The sequence below is a fragment of the Leptosomus discolor genome, chromosome 9 (assembly GCF_034619465.1).
Source record: "Leptosomus discolor isolate bLepDis1 chromosome 9, bLepDis1.hap2, whole genome shotgun sequence".
NCBI lineage: Eukaryota > Metazoa > Chordata > Aves > Leptosomiformes > Leptosomidae > Leptosomus > Leptosomus discolor.
In genome coordinates, this window is record NC_141399.1 from 36767565 (window position 1) to 36788526 (window position 20962).

General features: G+C 42.3%; 1 protein-coding gene across 1 annotated transcript; it reads left to right on the forward strand.

Moving 5' to 3' along the window:
• Positions 1–3473: 3473 nt before the first annotated feature.
• CENPI (centromere protein I) lies at positions 3474–19393 on the forward strand. The gene is made up of 20 exons (XM_009952610.2): positions 3474–3672; positions 3950–4087; positions 5057–5175; positions 6296–6403; positions 7640–7688; positions 7998–8044; positions 8732–8821; positions 10329–10457; positions 10710–10874; positions 11129–11249; positions 11454–11545; positions 11880–11997; positions 12093–12157; positions 12631–12728; positions 13149–13284; positions 15077–15201; positions 16316–16364; positions 16515–16748; positions 18405–18446; positions 19262–19393. Exons 1-20 carry the CDS (start codon positions 3474–3476, stop codon positions 19391–19393), a joined length of 2256 nt encoding a protein of 751 aa, XP_009950912.1.
• The last annotated feature ends 1569 nt before the right edge of the window (positions 19394–20962 follow it).

Below are 20962 nucleotides of genomic sequence, written 5' to 3' on the forward strand. Positions count from 1 at the left end.
TATTAAAACTCCAGTAAAACATCAGTATTATAGTTCTATAAAAATTGATGTTCACATGCAGTATATCCAGTTTTCTTCTTATGTTTGAAACAGATGTGGGGCCAAATACATGTGTGCTGAAAAATCTTCCTCCTCGAGCCCCGAAGAGCGACAAATTCTCTCATCATATGTACACCCTGAACAAAGGAAACTACCAACAGGCCCCCTTTGTTAGACAATCTTTTTATAGACTACCCAAATGTACATAGAATTTGCTTTACTTCCTGAAAGATAGTTCATCTACCATGCCCTGACAGGAGTTATTAACCACCTTTTAATTCAAAACCAAGTAAAACCACCACCAACTCAAAGCCACACCATAACATGCACTCCTACACGAAATACTCACAACTGAACTGCTGCAGCCTTTTGGCCAGCTGCACCTCCCGTGTGCAACTAACTCGGCAGTCTCGGAAACAAGTGTTTTGTGTTTGATTTTTTCTGATGTTCTTCACTTAGACCTGTACAGATGCTGTAATAATAAATGTAAAATATGCTGCATGGCAAAGCTTATCCCTGCAAAAACTCCAAACTCTTAAGTGAATTCTGAAAAACGTCCCCCTCTTTCCAGATTTGCGACAGTGTGAATTACTGATCCACAGCGGCTGCGTGTTCTGTATTACAGAGGGAAGACAAGGCTCTTCCTGCAAGCCCAGGAACAAGAATTCTGTGTTTACCCACATCGGGTGAGCCTCCCTCACTGCCCCCCAGCATCAGCCAACTGTTTTCGGCAGCCACCAGCCTCCTTTGCTCGCTAGAGTCGGTAAGGCTCCGAGCGCCGATCGAGCCCTTCCCTAAGGCCACAGCGCTGATTTAGCCTGGCTCTTCACCCTGCGCTCTTCCTCCGTATCTCTACGCCCACAGCTCCATTCCCGCCAGCCTCACGCCACGGCAGGCCCCTGCCAGCGCCGCCGCCTTCCCAGCCGCAGCCCGCTGCGCAGTCAGGGGCTGCCGCGGAGGGGCGGGCTGAGCTGCGGCCTGCCCCAGGCCCGCCCGGGCACCGCCAGGGCACCGCCGCCTGCCCGCTGACGGGCGGATGGGAACGACCGCCGCGGTGCCGCCGGCCCCGCCCCGCCGCCGGCCCCGCCCCGCCGCCGGCCCCGCCCCGCCGCCGGCCCCGCCCCGCCGCCGGCCCCGCCCCGCCGCCGGCCCCGCCCCGCCGCCGGCCCCGCCCCGCCGCCGGCCCCGCCCCGCCGCCGGCCTTTCCGCCCCCGCCGCCGGCCTTTCCGCCCCCTCCGCCGCAGGCGGCCCTCGCCGCAGCCCCTCCCCGCCCTCCGCAACCCCACGCACGGTGACGCCACCGCGCACACGCCCCGCCGCCGCCGCGAGATCGCGCATGCTCAGAGCAGCCCGGAACGGGGCGGAAGCCCCGCAGTTCCCACCCGTAATGCGCAGTCTTGCGCATGCGCGGGAGGAGGAGGAGGAGGAGGAGGTGGCGGCGCTGCTGATGGACGACGCGGCGGCGCGCCCATCGGCCGCCGCGGCCGTGCAGTGCGCATGCGCGGGCGGTGGCGCGGAGGTTTGAACTGCGGGGCCGTTGCGGGCGGCGCTGGTGAGAGGTGACTGTGACTGTGACTGTGGCGGGGGCGCGGCCGTGGCCGTAGCAGCGGGCCCTGCGGCTGGGGACCGCCGGGGCGGGGGGGTCCTTGCCGCCGCCCTTGGGGCCCCGGAGCCGGCGTGCCTGGGCGCGGCGGTGGGGCTCGGCCGGGAGGGCCTCGGCTACGTCCGTTCTCGCAGGGCCGCTCCCCGCGTCGGGCGGCCAGAGCATCCAGAGGGCTTTGCGGGGGTGGCCGGGGGGAGCCGCTGTGCGGAGCTGGAGGGAGAAGAGTGTGCGTGCGGCGGCTGGGGAGGAGGGGAAGGGCTGTTCGTGCCAAATACCCGTGCGGAAGCGTCTAGTACTGAAGAGCTGTGCGACGGTGGGCGTGCTGCTCCAGCCTCTCTGTTGGTTCTGCTTTAAGGTCGGTGACGGTCTCTTCCCCACCAAGCCTTTCGGGTAGAAATCCTGCAAAGATCAAAGAAAAAGAACAGGGGGAGCAGGTGCTAAGGAATCTGTGAGACGGCTGTTGTGCTCCAGATTGCGGTAACCGAGGACAGTTAGGTAGATCTGCTTCCTGAACCACTTACAGCGTGCTCAGGTGATTCAAGATGCAAGAAGCAAGATTCCAGAGTGTTTGGGGGTTTCTGCAGCTCTTACACGTCAGTCCAGCTGATGTCAATCTAACCATGGTATAGTTGGTATCGGGAATTTTCACTGTCTTGAAACATCTCGGTTACTCTTAGTCACCATCATCTTTGTGGGAGTTCTTATGTGCTTGGTGTTGTCGTTTAATACTGAGGGGCTACCTTTCACCTGGAGTTAGTGGATTTAATTTGTAAATATGAATCCCCCGTGTATGTACATCAGTGTGCGCTGCAGAGGAGGTCTCGACATAGCTAGCCAGAAATTTATTCTGGGCATGCTGTGCTGGGAAGTTAATGAGAAACAAACCTATAGGAAAACAGGGGTGATTCTAACATCTTAAGGAAATGAGAGCTGAAGAGGGAGTATGAACTGAAAATCATTCTGGTTTATTGTGTCAAGAAGGCTAGGAAGCAAAAGACAGGCTCCAGCAATCCAGGGACATGCATGCTTATTCTACCAAATCCATGAAATTGTAGCAAAGTTTCACATTATCTGGGTTGATCTCTCCAGCATATTGAGGAGAAAATGCCCCTTTCTGTGGTTGTATTTTGCGCAGACCTAGGCAGTTTTGCAGTGTTGGTAGCTGTTGTGCTTGACCTGGAAGTTTCCCAAAATCTCATCTGTTTTTTTCAATCCTAGCTGCTAGGTGGGAAGTCTGCAGAAGAATCTAATTTTTCTAAAATAGGAAGATAAGTTTATGATCCTCTAAAATCTGTATGTTACCTTGCAGGAAATTGTGACATGTTGACTGATTACATTGTCACGTACAATACAAGTAATGAAACTGATAACGCCTGAAATAAACTCAGAAGAAAATGGTTGTTTGTGTTTTGCTAACTTTCTGCTTATGTTAATTTTTGGATCAAAATACTATATAAACATTTATCATATAATTTTTAAATGAAAAAGTTTGTGTTAATTTTTATTTGTGAATTTTTTCTTCTTTAATGAAAGCAAGAATCGACTTTTGATACACAGTTGTCTGTGCATCTTCTGAGTATATTGTCTAATCTTTTTGGAGCCAGGCAGCTCTAAATTATTTCCTCTGAAGTTACCCTGTTACATTATGCAGGATCCCTCTAAAATCTGTTTGTCAGGAAAATGAATTTTTCTTTTCTTGCAAGGAACTGGCTTTCTGATGTTCTTCAGCTGTTGGAGGGTGATCTATTTTCCTGCCCCTTTGTAATGAAGGATTGGAACCCACGTGACAAATGAGTAAAAAATCTCCACTCTCGGCTGGGAGTCTGAAAAGATGCAGCGAAGAGAGAGTTCTAAGACCCTAAAACAGCCTCTGCAAGTTCACTGTAAAAATCAATCTGATCTCTCTGCATGGCTAAGAGGAGAGAGGATTGACTGTGAAAAAAGTGTCCAGAATCATCAGTATCCTAATGATCAGAAGATTGTCAGCAAGCAAGACTCCCTTGAGCAAGCTTTGAGCTACTTTGAGAAAGGTAAGAGCAGTTTTAAAGTTAGCTACCTAGGATTAAAAAGATAACCAAATTCTTAATAACAACAACAACAATAATAAAAATCATCTAGTTTTACCTGCTGTTTCCCTTTTTAATGCCTGAGCTTTGTAGTATTTCTTTAATGTCTTTCTGTTACTATGTAAAGAACCCAACAAAAAGGAATACTTGTACGAACAGTTCACAGAAGTTTGAAATAGCTCATTTTCAGTTCAGTTTCATCCTTGTGTTTGTTTTCTTCCCTCCCTCTCCCCCCTCCCAGTTCAAGACCGTGTTTCACTGAAAAAGAACGGTGTTCTGCAGAAACACTTGACTACTGTGGAAAGCATTGCCCTGCAAAGAGGGTTACCCCCTGAAGGATTTGATGTACTGCTAAATGTGGCACTCAGTGGCAAACTTGGTAAAGTGTTTATATACTGCTACTGTGTCTTCTGTGAATGTCTATCTCCCCTCTAATCAAACCTGCTTGAGACAATGTGTTTATGGTGACTGTATTGTTAGGTAGTTTAGCATAAAATCAATCTTCCTGGCATGCTTCAGTGTAATTTCTGAGTTCATGCTAAAAATAATCGCAGTTCTTGCTACAGGGGAGTAATATCCGGAAAAATATTATGGCTTGTTACAGCTATTTTTTGAACAGCTTATTTCCTTTGTTCATAATTGCAGGTGTCTGAAAGGCTTAAAGTGTGTCCTTAGCAACTATTGTGTCTTTTCCTTGTTGTAACGGTTTGTGCAGGTTTCTTTTTCCCACAGATCAAAATAACAACAAACTGACAGTTGTATTACTGAAACTTGCTAAAATTAAAATGTCATCCTAAGAATCAATGCAGCAGTGTCAGTGCAGCCCTCGTCCTGCTTTCGTAGAAATGGTGGCCACCGTTTATACTTCTAAATAATGAAATATTCAATGAAAATAAAACCCCTAAACTTTCCACTCCCTCTGAATCAAGAGGAGCACACAGGATTTTTTTCCCCATTATGCGAGTAGTTTAGTGCTTTTCTTGATTTAAAATTACTGAGTTATCACCAGAACACTGCTGATGTTTGGCTGACAGTCATATACTCTTTTGCCAAAGGAATCAGTCGTTTAATGTTACCAGAAATTTGTGTTGCTTTTGTCTTGTCTAAAGGCTGTTTCAGTATCAAAATACTCAATATTCAATTCTCTTTCTTTAAGCCAAAAAAAAATATTTCACATAATTTTTTGAGGTATAGGTAAGTCCCTACTAGATTCTTGTGCACTCTTACTTTAAGCAATGAAGCTCTGAGTAATCTTGTCCAGACGGAATTTTGACCTAAGCTTCAAAACTGTATATCAAAGAACCTGGTATGTGAGCACTATCTTATTTTAATTTTTTTTGTTTTGCAGCTGATACAGTGAATACTCGTTTACTGAAGAGCCTGGTTCCAGCCTCAGTAATACCAGAAACTTCCGTGGTTTCATCTGTATCTTGGCTCTGCGTTGGCAAATGCTCAAGCAACATCCAGGTGACTTAGTAATGTTTACAGTAGTTATTGCTTCTGTGCAGGAATGATGAGGACAGATTATTTTCAGGAAACAGAAATTCTGAGGTTTTAATGTACAAGGTTCTTACATAAGATACTGTCATTTAGAAAGATTGGCAGAGACACTCATTCTGGAACGTCAGTGGGATCTGAGGAGCACTTTTTAAGTGCAAGTGGAAATTTGTACAGTTCCTGCTTGTCTCGTGTCTGAATTTCATAGGAATGGTTTCTCCACCAACACAGCTGAATTGTTTCACAGAAAGTTGAGGTATTCTTCACCAGCTTCAGCAAGATATCCCTTAGGTTCTGTGTACCTTGGCCATGGCAACATGACTTAACAGGGTTTTTTTTGTCTTCACATAGTCTGCTCGAAGGTTTACATCGCAGAATCATGAATCATTTAGGTTGGAAAAGGCTTTTAAGATCATCAAGTCCAACCATTAACGCAGCACTGCCAAGTCCACCGCTAAACCACATCCCTAAGTGCCACATCTGCACGTTTTAAATACCTCCAGGGATGGTGACTCAACCATGTCCCTGGGCAGCCTATTCCAATGCTTGACAACCCTTTTGTTGAAGAAATTTTTCGTAATATCCAATCTAAGCCTCCTCTGGCACAACTTGAGGCCATTTCCTCTTGTCCTATAGCTTGCTACTTGGCAGAAGAGACCGACACCTCCCTTGCTACAACCTCCTCCGGGTGGTTGTAGAGAGTGTTAAGGAGCTCCCCTCAGCCTCCAGACTAAAGCACCCTAATTCCCTCAGTCACTCCTCATAAGACTTGTGCTCTAGGCCCTTCATGTTGCTGCTCTTTGGATACGCTCCAGCACCTCAATGTCTCTCTTGTAGTGAGGGGCCCTCGGATCACATCTGAGAGTTAGCACACATTCAGAACTGAGCTGCCGCTTCCATTCTGATCTGGCGGTTGGTGCTTTTGGCAGGCTTTCTTCCACAGCTGAATTATCCCTGTGCTGTTCACCTGCAGCTATCTGGTTGTCCTTGAGAGCGGCATGTAATGATTGTCTCTTAAATTGGCTAATGACTGGTCTGTCTTGCTTTTGCCCATCACTTAAAGTAATGTGGCCTTTTTTCCTATCTGTAGCTGCTTTTTTTAAGATGGCTGATCACAGTGTTTGACTTCATCGATCGCAAGGAACAACTTCGCGCGCTCTATGGTTTCTTCTTTTCCTTCCTGCAAGATGAGAAGATGGTAAGGAGAGCTGAAGAATATATGGAATAGAAAAATAAGCCTAAATGTTCGTTGGTAGTATGCATATTAATGCTAGAATTGGTTTGGAGTAGCTGTTGGTTACAGACCATTTTCTGATGGCTGGAATTTATTGTCTTTTTTTTTTTTTTTTTCATTTTGCATTCTAAGATTGCTGGGTAATTGAGAAACAAGGACGTGCTGTAGGATTATTTTAGTTTCAATGCTGTGGTCTGGTTGTTTAAACATGTTTCCAGGAATTGCTATTCTGCATCACAAACAGTGACAGTATATTCTGTCTAAACTCCCAAGAGTAGCAATGATGCTGCAGTCTCTGAGATTGCCTTTGATGTTAGACATCAGCAAGTGAAGTCTCCTCTTCCTGGGGAGAAACTGACTTGCATACCTTGGGCAAAAAGAAAAAAACCTTTTAGAGCAATGTTTGTTTGAAGGTGAGAAACTAAATGTTGTTCTCCTTAATTGATTTGAAATGTAGCTTAAGTTAGAGCAAGCGATTAGGAGATTTCTGCTATACGGCAACTGTAAAATCCAGGTGCTGGAATACTGAAGTGCTTGAATTCACTTCATGTTAAGGTGATCTTGGCAGTCATGTTAGATAAGAAATTGTTAATATTCTTTCCGTTTAGGATATTTTGCGGTTAAGACTTCTAAAGTTCCCGAAGTTCTGAGTTATATTTCTTGCAAAGTTTTTAATGGTTTTAGGTTAACATTAGTTAAATCCAGTTTTATGAAAAGATTATAAGTTCTTACTGTTTAAAATAGCATTTTCAGGCAAGATGGGCCAATTGGAAAGTGCACCAGAGTTGGTGTGAAACTAATTTAAGACTCTTACAGCCTCAATTGTAGTTAGAAGCTCTAATAAATTATTTTGATTCAAAGGTGCCTTTCTTTTTTGAAAATGTACTTGTACTTTCCTGGATGACTCCTGAAGTATCTGGACCATGTTCTAAAACCCAAGACCTGAATAGCTTGATTACTGTAGGGATTGCTCATAGTGCAGGTGATGTTTCTAAATACAATTGATATGTGACATGTAAAAAACCTGCTACTTCCTGAGGGAAGTAAGGTATGCTCTGCCCCACCAGGGACGCAGTGACGACTTGAGGCAGCCAAGTGAAGGAAACAGTATCAGCTTGTGAAGCCTGTATGTTGCTTCTAGTGTATCCTAGTTAGCCATCTGCACCAGCGAGAGAGTTCATTGCTGCCTTTTCTTTGCAGTGCCCCTACATCTGCCACCTGCTCTACCTCCTGACCAAGAAAGAAAGCGGTGAGTCTATCCAATTGTGTGAGGTAGAATACCACTTTGTTGCTCATTCTGTTTGCTGGCACTTTTCTTCCAATGGAGCTAATATAATGACTAGCCAATATCTTGCTTTTAAGGCAAGGAAGCATGAGTGGTAGTTCAGCCTGATTTATGTAATGCTTTCTGAATCGGAAACCTGTCAGCCTAGAAATAAGGCTGGTTGGTTCTGCTTGCTTTGCTGTAAATTTCTATAGTAAAAGTGATGTTGCATTTTTGCTTACATGTCTGATACAGTGGTTGTTAAATCCATTATGTTCTTAATTGTATTTCCAGTCAAGCCTTTTCGGATTAGAAGACTGCTTGACCTCCAAGCGAAAATGGTGAGTTCATTTCAAAACTTGTAGAGTTTGAACTGTGGTTAGTCATGTAGTTTGTAAGACTGACATCCTTACAGGATGGAGAAGAATGGCTAGTGTATTAGGACAGAGTTAGACGGGGATTTGTAGGCTGTAGTCTTTGTAGCATCAGGGCTTGTGTATCTTGCGTGTGCATCCCCAATTCTCATTTGTGTTTTGTGAGCACGTGTGATGACACACACAAAGCTATATGTTTTATGGCTAGGTGTGGTAAAATCTCTGAAGCAAGGGGCAGCTTCATTTATCTATTACAGTCCTTAATTTTCTATTTGTCTTCCTTTTTCATGTGGTATAAAAAATGCGAAATATGATTGTAAAGGATCTTGCTCCCTTTTTTAAAAGAAAAAAATGTAGCTTTAAGAACATGTTTTTGGAATGTTTAGACAGCAGAAGACTATTTTTCATAGTTTTCATTTTTATTAGTTATGACTACAGAAATTTCCTCCTTCAATTCTCTTCCTATGGTGTTTCGTTGACATAGTTTCTGTTCTTCCTTTCATTTTAATTGTTCATCTATGGTTACTTAGTGACACGTAGCTTTAGAAAGCTTTTTGTAATCACTGGGGTTTTTTTGCTTCTAGAATACAGTATTCAATTTCTATATTAAAAACATACCCTGCATGTTTTTCCTCTTGTTCTGCTATTTGACAGGGAATGCAGCCTCATCTGCAGGCTCTGCTATCACTTTACAAACTCTTCTGTCCTGAGCTGGTGGCCATAACCCTTCCTGGGAAAATGAAGGTAAGGAATTAGATTTAATCTATTTGGAAACAGTATTTATGACAGTAATTGTTCTGAGCTTTCCATTTAAGCTATAGCATGATTTAGTGATGAAGACTAATTCTATTTCCTTTTTTAACTGAGTAAAATCAGGTTTAGATGAGGATTCCTTGCCTTGCGTTTTGTTTCCTCTTCAGGACAATGAGATGATTTGGAATGGAATGGCATCTACCTTTATCCCTATGAGGATTACTTTAATCCTCCTTTTGCTGTTCTTGCTAGTTTTGACTTGTTTCACACAATGTTAAGTTCTTCAGGAAACAAACTGTCTTATTTGTACAAAGCATTGTCCATATTGCTGACTTTCCCAAGTACGAGTAAGAATGGAAGTCAGTAAAGTAACTTCCCACTTGGAAAGTCCATGTCACAGGAGAGAGAAAAAAAAAGTGGAGGGAAAAAAACTGTGATAAGTTGATTTGTCAGAGCCTTAAGGGTAACAGCAAAAAGTGTGACTCTGCTTTTAGAGAGGTTTATATGTATGCTTAGCCATTTGACCAAGTAGAGTATGCGCAGCAGAAACTGAATATATAACAGAGAATAACATCAGGTGAGACCTAAACTCTGCAACAGATTTTCTTTTGGTACTTCAATGGAATAGACTTAGGGTTTCATTTTGTTCTGTTTGGGGTTTGTTTGTTTGTTTAGAAGAGACATATAATTTATATGTAGGCAAGTTGTGTTTCTATTAAATAAAATTTATTTTGTTTTGATCTGCTTGAGTACTTATATTGCTCTATAATTTTATACTTTTGCATTTTGCTGCACAGTCATCTGTTGAAGAATTTACTTTTTTGGCATGCACAGAAGTAAATAACTAGCAACTAAAACCCAAATACATCTTCAGCTGTTATTATGAACACACTGTCTTAACTTATATAATAAAAGCTTTATTACCTAGACCCAAACCAATCTGAATACTTTTGTAAAGGTTTGGCACTTGATTAGAATTTAAGGACTGATTGCAATTGAAGTGACAAAGAAAAGGTCAGCAGAAAAGGTGCTGGGTACATTTTTCCATTTTTCGTTTTAGCTGTAGTATCTATATTAATTTGAGAATCTGATTACTCATTGAATTGTTCCGTTTGGTGGATATCACTGATGCTGAACTCTGGAAGCTTTCCTAGTAACTTGCATAAGCATACCTTGGTCATGTTTTATTTTAATGTATACTTGAGATTTACTCTACAAATTGATGATTGATCTGAATGAGGATTATAAATCAGAAGTGTTGGAGATCGCTTCTGAAAAAGGGGCCATAATTTCAGAGGGAAATAAAAGCATAACTGTTGAGCTACTGTCAAAAAGTAATAAAGCTGAGGAATGGTGAGAGTTCTGTGCTGTGAAAACTGAGCCTCTTGGTCTGTCAAGCAGAGCTGAGTGTATGTACATCACTGTGGTGACACCAGAATCTTTCTGTCGCTTTGTCTTAGTTTGGCTTCTTGCATAGATGTCTGATTTATGTTTTCAGACTTACTTCAAGAATTCAGAGGGTCCATGGAAAGCAGCAATCAACACAGTAAGGCAAAGAAACCAGGAAAACTCTCCAGTGGCCCAGACGCTGTTTTTACGCGCAGCTCAACCTCAGTCACGAAAAAGGGTAGGTTATGGGCCTAAGGCAGACCCTAGAAGGTGCCAAGCAGCTGTTTCCATTATGAATACTGGCAAATAAAGGCTTTATTTTGGCGTGGGAAGGGTAGAGTAGCTATATAGAAATGCAGCATTCCCATTATAATGAAAGCCTGGGTACCTTTTTTGCAAAGCAGTGTCTTTACAGGAACACTGGTCACAAGGGCACTTGTTTGCACTGGAAATCGAGTCATTGCTATTCATTTGTGTTTCTTTCCTACAGAAATGGAATACCCAGTTGATTATACCTGCAAGCAGTACAAGCAAAAATAATTTAGAAGGGATCAGGGGAAAGAACTGTGTTGATTTGTGCAGTACAAATGAGTCTTTTCCAGTGGAGCAGCTGCAGACCTTTTCTCAACTCCTACAAAATATCCACCATCTAGAGGTGAGTTTCAGGTCGGTCTCAATGAGCTCACTGAATCCTTTGAGGCATCAAAGGATGTTCCTCTGTGCCCTGCTTATATGTGAGTGATGTGTGAGCTACCTAGTTCTAACAGAGCATCTAGTCCTGCCTGAGGGTGATGAATGAGCCCTGGAGATGGTCTTGTTGCTGGTAAAGGGATTAGACAACTCTGATAGAAAGAGATTCTCTGGCAATTTGCTGCTGTAACACTGAATAACTCTTGATTTCTCTTGCAGTTTCCTGCCCAGATGGGTTCAGTGCTAACCAACCCTTTGTTGCTTCACTACATGAATTGCATCAAAGATGAATCCATTTACCTGCGGCTCTACTATTGGATGGGCCAGACTCTTCAGGAAGGTAGGAACTTAGAATTACCTTGCATGGGAGGGCAGTAAAGGATGCCTGAGGCTTTCACCTTTCAATAACGGTACTCTGCTATATGGATTTGTAGTGACAATCGCATAGTGTTAAAACAACTACTGGAGGAGAACTGAATTCTGTTTCTGGTTGTGCTTGTTCTTGCTGTGTTCATATTCAAACACAGCATTCTCTCCTGTTTAGAATGCACTTGGTGTGTGGCTGATAATAACCAATATGAAGAAGAATTCAAGGACTTCCTGGAAACTGTCTACAAGGCAGAGTGTTTCTTGCAGGTAAGTGCCTGTTTTGTAGAAGCCAAGGGTTTCACAAAGTCTTTCCTTAAAGTACTTTTGGGACTTACCTGTTTCCTGTAGTATCTCTGAGAAGTGGCAGTGTCTCAAGCAATAAAAAGACATATTCTTATAGCAAGTCAATATTCTGGAGATGGCCTTGTTTTCTGCAGGAAAGATAGTTTGACAATGATGTCGAGAATGGTCATTTGAATGTCCTGGTGACTTGTATGGCAGGAAGGAGGTGTAAGCTTCTTTCTTTCTCCAGGGTGCAGTAAGCATGGCAAGGTGCAGGCGTATGAGCTGAGTTTTTGAATGTTCATCTTCTGCTTTGTAGGAGGGATTCTCTTCTTGTGAAGAGTTCCTGTATAAGAGCCTTCCTCTCTGGAATGGCTTCTGCTGCCGATCACAAATCCTCAGACTTGTGAGTTGGATTCCCCTCAGCAGCTTCTCTGGTATGTGTTGCAGATCCTTTGGGTGAGGCTGGACAGTGTCTGATCTTGGGAGATAGAATCTGTGCACAGTTATACTGCTTTCTCATTTGTTTCAGAAATGAAGTCACACCTCTGTGATCCCCTGGCACAGCTCTTTTTCACATCGTCCCTTTACTTTAAGGTAATTTAAGTGAGTACAGTGGCTGTTTACTTCTAGTTGATATTGCTGCCTGCACTTGTGTCAGGTGTAGCAGTCTGAGGGATTGTATAGGGGACTTCTTTTGGGGAAGTCTGTGCCCAAATGAAGGTAAAATATATATACTTACAATGTAACTACTTTGGGAATTTTAGTGCCTTTAAGATATTTTGGTTTTAGACTGGAATTAAACTGGGGCATTGGAAATAAAAAGAACTGATAGTACATAAGACAACAGCTGGTTTTTGCAATTTTACCTCAGTATTTGAAACTCGCGTTCTCCAGGGAAAGCCATGTAATGTGTACATTCAGTTCAAGGGGACGTGCAATTATCTTGCTGCTCTTTGTGGTCCTGAGAAACTCTTTCTTTGTATGTGTCAATTCTCATGGCATTTTTGGTTTAGTGTAATTCATTTGTGTAAATTGTCATCGGCCTGTTTTCTTTTTGCCTCTTGCAGTGCAGTGTTATTGAGAGCCTGAAAGAGCTGTTGCAGAACTGGTTAAATTGGCATGTGATTCATCTGGATGCAGAGCCTGACTCTCAAGTCCATTCTTTGTAAGTTTTGTCTGAAATGGAATACAGCGTTCTGTGCATTGTTCACTAGTGTGTTTAGATCTATATTCTAGCCCTATTACCTAGCACAAAGACCAACTAGAAGGTAAACTATGCTGTAATGTTTCTGTTATATTGTATGCTATCTAGTCAATCCTGGTTTTTCTCTTTCTTTAAAAGTATTTCTGTTGACACTGAAAATGGAAATGTCCAGAAGTCAAAATCCTTGTAACACTGACAGCTGGGTTATGTCTGGAATAATGTCTGTAACAATGTGTTACTGGGTATATTGAAGAAGAAATGCATGTTGCTGAATGCTTGATGGGGGCAGAAGGATAAACTTCAATTTCTTTTTCACCATTTTCCTTTTTACCGTTTGCAAAGAGGTGTATGTGCTAACGTTGCGTCATGTCATCGCTGCAGGAATACCACCCTTTCTGGAGTAGTCAACATAGTGGCTGAACTGATCCACTTTGTTGGATGGATCTCTACTGTTGCATTGCGTTTAGAAAGCAATCCTACTTTCTTACTGTACTTCATCCTGGATTTCTATGAAATTGTATGTATCCCATTCATTTTGGCTTTGAAAATCACAAGCTCCAAGGCTAATTGCTTTTTTTTTTTTTAAGCTAGAGCATGAAAACACCTTCCTCATTTTAGCTTACAGAACTTTGTGATTAAATGCAAGAATGCTCCAAATACTTTGTAGATGTACAGGTGGTAGCTGCTGCTGTTGCATCCACAGGGAGAGCTAAATATACTGCTAGAAGGTGGTTGCTCTTCAGTCAGAGGTGAACTGTGGAAGGGGAAGTAACAATATGGCATAACATGCTTTTTTAATGCTAATTTATAGAAAAGAACAATGTTCAGTTCAAACAACGTATCCTGATCTTTTTCCTTAAATATTCCCTTAAAAAGTGAAGGTTTTTTCCCCAGTTTGTCCTGTAGACAAACTAAACAGTATCAAATAGGCATAAGCCTGTTCTCTAGCCTCCTTGCGTCCTCTCTCTAGATGTGCTTACTGCCATATGAACTCCAGCCATGCTGTTGTTGCTCCTACAATTTAGATAAAATTGTGAAGAGTTGAAAAAACGATGGTAGTTCTGGGATCTATTTGTAAATAAAACGTCCGTTAAAAATGCGCGAAACGAATGGGCAACAACATTTGCGTAAGACAGTGTGTTTAAAATAAGTAAATGCTCATTTTATGGGAACATAAAGAGAATCATGCCCCCTTCAGTATCCGATGATGGGTGCTCTAGTGGATAACTAGTATTTGAATTTTTTCTTGATGTTTTGCTTATGTATTCAGAACTCAGGTATTAAGTAAAGAGCCTAGATTTCTGAAAATACCAGTAATTCCGTTACATACAAATATCTGCGTATACCTCACATGGTATAGCTGTACTGAGAGCAAGAGGAAGGGTGAAGGTCTGGCAAACAATCTTTAGTGAAAAGTCTGTTATAAGATATGGGGAAGGAGTCCTAAAAAAATTGTTATGCCTAATTTTAACAAAATGTAAGAAGTATTCATCTTTGGGATGGCAGGCTGTCACAGCTTAATTGTTTATGGTCTGAGCTGTAGTAACTAGAAATGCACATTCCCAGACCACTACTCTTCTGAGAATGATGCACAGCTTCCTGAAGAGTGTACCTTTGGCGATAGCTACTGTGGCTGAGCTATAAAGGATTGTAACGCGTGCAGTTACAGCAATATTGCTTTCAATTGTTGAGCCATACTTTAAGACTGTCATTATAGCTGAAGATCTTGTTAAATCTACAGAAATTTTAAAGTATCTTTTTTACTTGAAACTCAACCTTAAATTCTAACCATGAGTCTGGTGGTAAGCCTGTGTTTTAATGCCATATCATCTTTTCTTAGAGCAAAGCTTTATCATGTGTTCATGCAATACCAGCAAGGTCAAATGGAAAGATTTAATTTCCCAATTGGAAGAGATGTGTAGTCTGTTTGGCTTGCTGGTATCAGCGGACCAGGCTAGGAACAGGGTCAGCCCTAGTGCAATCCCAGCTACCTATGTTGGAATGATCTCAAAGATCAGAAAAAAATGGCCGCTGCTTTTTTACAGAGATCTGGGTGATTTGACTCGGCAAGTAACCATGTCAAAGGATTTGGTATACCTCAGTGGTTGAAGCAGAGACGGAGTTATGAACTGATGAATGTGTCTCATACTGAGAAGAAAACTAATAGAATTGCTTCACTCTGGCCTTGTCTCCTAGATGGAGTTGATGGAGCTGGCTGGAACGCAGTGTCGTGCTCTCTTTTGCTTTTCAATGCTTTGGGGTTTGTTGATGGCAGTAATAATCTGCCTGGATTTGCTTCATTCCTGCAGGTGTGTGACATGTATCTGAGGTACAATCTGCCTTTGTTGGTAATGCCTCCTGCTGGAGTTTTCTACCCAGCGCTTCTCAGCATGGATTCTGTCAGCTTGAATCAGCTCTGCTACATTATGTACAGGTACCACAAACGATGCAGGCTGTAGGGAGTCCTTGTCTTCTCTTTGAGTCTTTTGGAAATGAAATTACTTTGGTGTAAAATCTGAAATACACTTTTGCTTACCGTGGAAGTGTGAGCTGTGCCCACCTTTCATGATACAGGATTTTATAGCTGTAGTTCCTACTCTCTTTTTTCAGTCTGTTATCCAAAATAGGAGGATTCTGACGTCTTTCCTAGTATTATTTCCATATCTTTCATATGTGAAGGAAGGAGTTTCTGTATTGTTATGAGAGAACTTAAGTCAGCCAGCTGGAATCGCTAGTAGTTAACTATACAAATTCTCACCCCTGTGCTTTGACCACTAGACTTGTGCTTTGAATGTGCTGAGTAGGAAGCACTTGTGTCACCTCCGAGCTCTGTGGGCCTTGGAGACCGCCTCGTGCTGCCCGCGGGTCCAAGGGCAGCGCTGGTTAGCGCTCTGCAGGACCCACCAACATGGCTGCTGTTCTCGGCCTTGCTAGTTCCCGTGCTTGCGTCTGAGAGCGCAGCAGCCAATGGCTGGCAGCTGGCACAGGGCTCGCCGTGTGGCTTTTTCTCTGAGGAGTCTGCAGGGTAATTAACATGACAGGATGGTCTCTGGGAAGTAAGAGGAGCTAGTGCTTATTATATAGAACAACTGTCAAGTTGCATTACTTCCAGTGGCTTCTGTTTCTGTGCTTAGTGAATGAAAGTCTCCCTTAAAAATAGACTGCTTTTTTCTGCTGATTTTAAGGCTGTATGTCAATTCTTCCATATTACCTTTATGGAGGTGACTGTCCCAGGCAAACCGGTCATGTCTTAATCATTTATGAGATTAACATTACTGGGTGTCTCGCTACTCTGCCTGGAAAGGGTGGATCTATGCCACATGGTAAAGTCCCTTGGAATTCTTGTTCGTGGGTTTTTGGGGTTTTTGGGGGGGTTTTTGTTGGTTTGTTTTTGTTTTTGTTTTTTTTTTACCAGTAAAGTTTGATGATCTCTCTCTCATCAAGCTGGAGGAAATAAGCTTTCTTAATAGATTCCTCCAGCTTTTTTTAAACACTAGTAGGCAGTAAAAAAATTTACAGACCCTTACCTTTGTTTTGTTTTTTTTCAGGTATCGAACCAACCTGGTGGCTGCAAAAGACAATGAGCTGAGTAAAAAGGTATTGTGGACAAATCTACTATGTGCTAGAACAGGCTTTAGCAAGGAGTTTGGTTGAATGAAGGGGAGGTGTGCTAATGTTTTAGGGACTGGAGGGAGCACACAGCTACTTTGAGGATGCTATTTATTGATTTGTTTTCTTGTCCCTCAGAAAATACTGCAATTCAAATTCAGCAGTGAGACATACCAAGAGTACAACCGGTACATAATAGCTATGGTGGGGTGCCTGTGGACATCCAGTGTATTCCAGAAGGATATTCATCCTCAAGGTCTTTGTATGGATTATGAACTGCTGAAGAAAACTGCAGTGCAGGAATTCAAAGCCGGCTTTAACATTGTCTACCACCCAGCCATGATGGGCTATGCTCTCCTCTTCCTGCGGGAGGTAATGGTGTTGGCCAACATTTGGGCCTTTGGCAGCACCAGATGTTCTGTCTTGACAGTTTCTTTAGAGGAGCGTCTCTCAATGTACTAGCTGACTTGTAGAGCCAACTGAGCCTTCAAAAGCTGGTATGGCATGTCAGTGTTTGTGTTAGATCAGCGACACAACTTAAATAGTCTTTGTTTGCATGGTATGAAAGCACGAATGTAACAGTTTTAGATGCGAATTTGTGCTTATGATCATTTTGAGGATAGAACTAAAATAGCTAAATAATGAAATACATTACTAGTTCAGTAAAAGCTTCCCCATAGTGCATTCTGCCCCACAAAATATGGAGTGTGCCATAAACGTTTAAACTCTAGAAAGTCAAGAAGGATGCATTTAAATGGTGTACAGGTGCGCACGATAGAACTCTTTAGCACTGCTTTCTGGCTCTTGCAGTAGCTCTGAGAATGACTTATTAATAAAGAAATATGAGTAGTAAGATAATATGGTGCTGTCTTGTATTGTCTGATATGAGTTCTGCTAGTAGTTGTCTTGAATTCCAGGGCCATCATGTGTTCAATGCAGCTACTGTATAGTGGAGGGAGCAGCTTGCCAGAGTTGTTACTGTTCCGAGATGTGCATGCTGCTCTGAGAAATCCGGTTTTGTAGGCTGTCCCAGGGGTGCACGCAGACACTGCTTTGTGGTGAGGAATGCTGAACTGAAGGTGTGCATAGATGTGGCTCCTGGAATGAAGCAAGGGAAACCTGAGGTTAAAGTTGAAGGAAAGAATGCTGGTTGTTAGGAGCACTTCACAAATTTGACTGTGTCCTGAATCTAGGTAGTTCGTCTCTTACTGCTCATTAAACTCAGTTTTGTCTTTGCTGGAGGGGGCTATTTTATTTTTGTTACATCTTCTTTTCCTTGGTCTTTCTCCTGTTGTAGCAGGATTAGTTTTTCATATCTGTCTAGATCCTTTCTATTCTGAGCTTCCTGATTCTTTTGTAGCTTTTGTAAGTAAAAAAATCTAAACAAAACCAAACCAAAACAAAAAAACCCAAACAAACAGAAAAAACAACCCTAAAAACTCCAACCGAAACAAAACCCAACCCTCAAAAAACCAAACCAAAACCTTCTGGTTGAGAGTTTTTACGTTCTTCCTACTGCAGAACCAAGAAAGAGATTTTGCTTGGCAACTATCACCGACGTGTGTTGAGACAAGAAAAAATATTTAGCTGCAGTGCCATCTTTTCTGAAGCACTTCAGAGCAGAGCGCCAGAGGGCGCTGCTCTGCTGCACACCCAGAGAACACAAGCAGTAATCTGAATGTCGGTTAAGTTTTCTTCTCTTGCTCTTTCTCATTGCTGGGAATTATCTGTCTAATGTTTTGAAGGGGTAGCTTTTACCCTGTAGAGAGACAATGGGTAAAGATACCTGTAATATGCTCCATTGCTATCCAGTAGTGCTGCAGCACAGGGCAAGAGGGTCCTCTGTGTTACTTTGCGACTTGTAGAGGCAGTATAATGCTGGAAGCTCATCATGAAGCATGGTTAAAAATCTCTGAATTTCTTTGCACACCTGCAATTCCTGATTTAGGAGAGGACTAAGCAGAGGCACAGCAACGCTGGACATACTTTTTATCTGACTTGATACTGTTTTTATTCCCTCTCTTTAAGGCTTCGCCGGGTGATACCACCTTCAACTTCAGTTTAATTAAGGTAAGATTGCTTGTTTTAGTGAAGTGAAAACAGGCGGCTTTCAGCAGCTATGTAGAAGAGGGTGAGGTGATAATATTCACCAATTCCACAAATGCTCTATTATATAGATTTTGAAAAGGAAAAATTCCAGCTGTAGACTTTGGTTCAGTCTCTTCACGGGGCCAAACATGAGGACGTGAACGTCTGAGAAGTTATGTATCTAGCCATCTGTGGGTAGTGGTCTGAGACTTTTATGTATTTCCTCCACAAGTCAGTGCAGTATCAGGGCAAGGCTGTTTGTTGTTCTCTGCAGGCTCCAGAAGAAGTTATATTTTTGTTGTACTTGAAGTAGAATTTCTATTATCAATGAACTTAATATTAAGTTTCTGAGACAGATGTGTAGCTTTGTTATAGCTTTCAACAGGGATCCTCCACTGAGCAAGTACAGGGGCAATTTGTTTCCCTTCTTGTACCACAGTGTACTTCAAACCTGGTCTGGAGGAATCGCCGTTAGCGTTGGAAGGAAGGCTTTAATATCCATGTTAACTTTGTTCCTGACATCTTCACTGTTGAGACTTTGCTGTTTTTAGAACTGGGATTTATAAACATCTTCAATACTAAAAAAAAATCAAGATTTGTCATGTTTAAGCTAGGAATGTGTAACACAAGTGAAAAGTTTGGGCATTTGGGATCAGATGTGACTGTGTATACCTGCGGGTATTTACAGATGAGGATCGATGTTGTCAAACTGTAGAAGGTGATATTTGTAGACCTTTTCAGATTGGCCTGAGAAAGAGATAAAGCTGCACATCTGACTAGTCTTTCTGTTTTTATAGGGAAAGAAGTGGAATTGGTATCTGGAATATCTCTATGCGCAAAGTTTAAAGGGCCTGAAGGTCTTTATTGAAAGCAGCATCAATCGGGTTTCCCAGGCCTCGAACAATAAAGCAAACAATGTGCGAGTGTGACCCTGGGACTCACAGGAGCCTTTTTATCACCTGGAACAGGAAAGCAGAATCTAATGGACTGTGTCACTAATTCTTCAGAGGAAAGAAACAGTGCAATTACCCTTGTCTGCATTTTTGTACTGACATCTGTTTTAGGAAAGTGAAGACACGGAAGGAATGCTTAGGCTGGCTTGGTTCACTGACACTGAACGCCCTCTTGTTCTTGCTGAACTTCTCTGGTCTGAAGCTGCTGAGCTCATATGTTATGTATCATCCACATTTTTCATCCTCATTTTTCTGTTGGAGTATCTGCTTTGATTGAGAAACAAACATTTTCCACCTCAAAACTGCAATGAGTAGTGCTGCTTCGTTTGTAAGTAATGTTGTTCCCTGACCTGCTTTGCCGCCTTCGACAGCAGGTAACGAGAAACAATTTAACCAGCCTTTCAGGGATACTGTATATGTCCTGGATTGGAGCGCTGAGTTTCCCAATTCCCTGTTGTACTGTGTATATACTGGATTTTAAGAGGCTGACCAAACTGAGCTTCCTGCACTTCATTTTTGTTATGAAGCTTCCAAAAGAGACTTTTTGCTGACATTGCTTATAACATTCTTCTAATGCAGCTGTAAAATTTAGTGCTCAGTTGATGGTTTAGTGATGATTTGAGCACTTGAACAGTGTTGCCACTAGCTTACTGTTTTCTGTTGATAAGTGCAAATGGAGCTTTTCTTTTTGTGTTTTTAGCTCTGTACTTGTATGTTCTACGTGTACATATATATAATTTATATTCTGTAAAATGTTTCCAACATGCCATTTTGAAGGAACTTTGCTACAAAATCTATCTTCTCCTTTTCACTTTCACACTGAGTAGAAGTTGGGAGAAGCTGGTCTCCAGAATTTGAGTGAACTTCATTTCACTTCTGGAAAATGAGGTCGTAAACTCTTGAAAGTTGGGTCAGAGTATAGTGACTTCTGCATTGTGAATCTGTACTTTGAGCCAGTAAAGGAATCGGTCCTGAGTGTGACTCCAGAGCCACTAAGGATGCATTGGGTTTCTTCATCCTCCCAAACTCAGACTGACTCTAGGTTGAGTATCATAGTTCCTGGCTCAAATAGATGATCTGGTTAATATGTGTATATATATTTACATGTGTATGTATATTCTCCCCAGAGAATAAGAAAGTCTTTCACTGAAGCCTTTGAAAGAGAGAGATTTGCAGAGACTTCTGCTTAGACTGAAGTTATTGCCCTTTCTCATCTGGCTTTGCTATTCCAGCTAGTAGCTTGGTAATTTCTGTCAAGATAAACAGAACTTCAAAAATCCTGATTATATTTTCTCAACAGGGGAAACTCCACAAATTATGAATTCCTCTAAGTGGATATGTTTCAAGATGTGGCCCTAACAGTAACCAGTTATCTCCTTTTAACTGATACTGTGGTTTTGAACCAGCTCAGCTTGTTGGTTGAGGAGTCTCCCAACAGCACTGGCTGGCAGTTCCTACCGTAGTGTTGCCTATTGTTTGTTACATTCCTTAAAGGTTTCAGCTAAGGCCCCAAGGAGGGGAGCTCTGCAGGTCCATAGTTGTTTT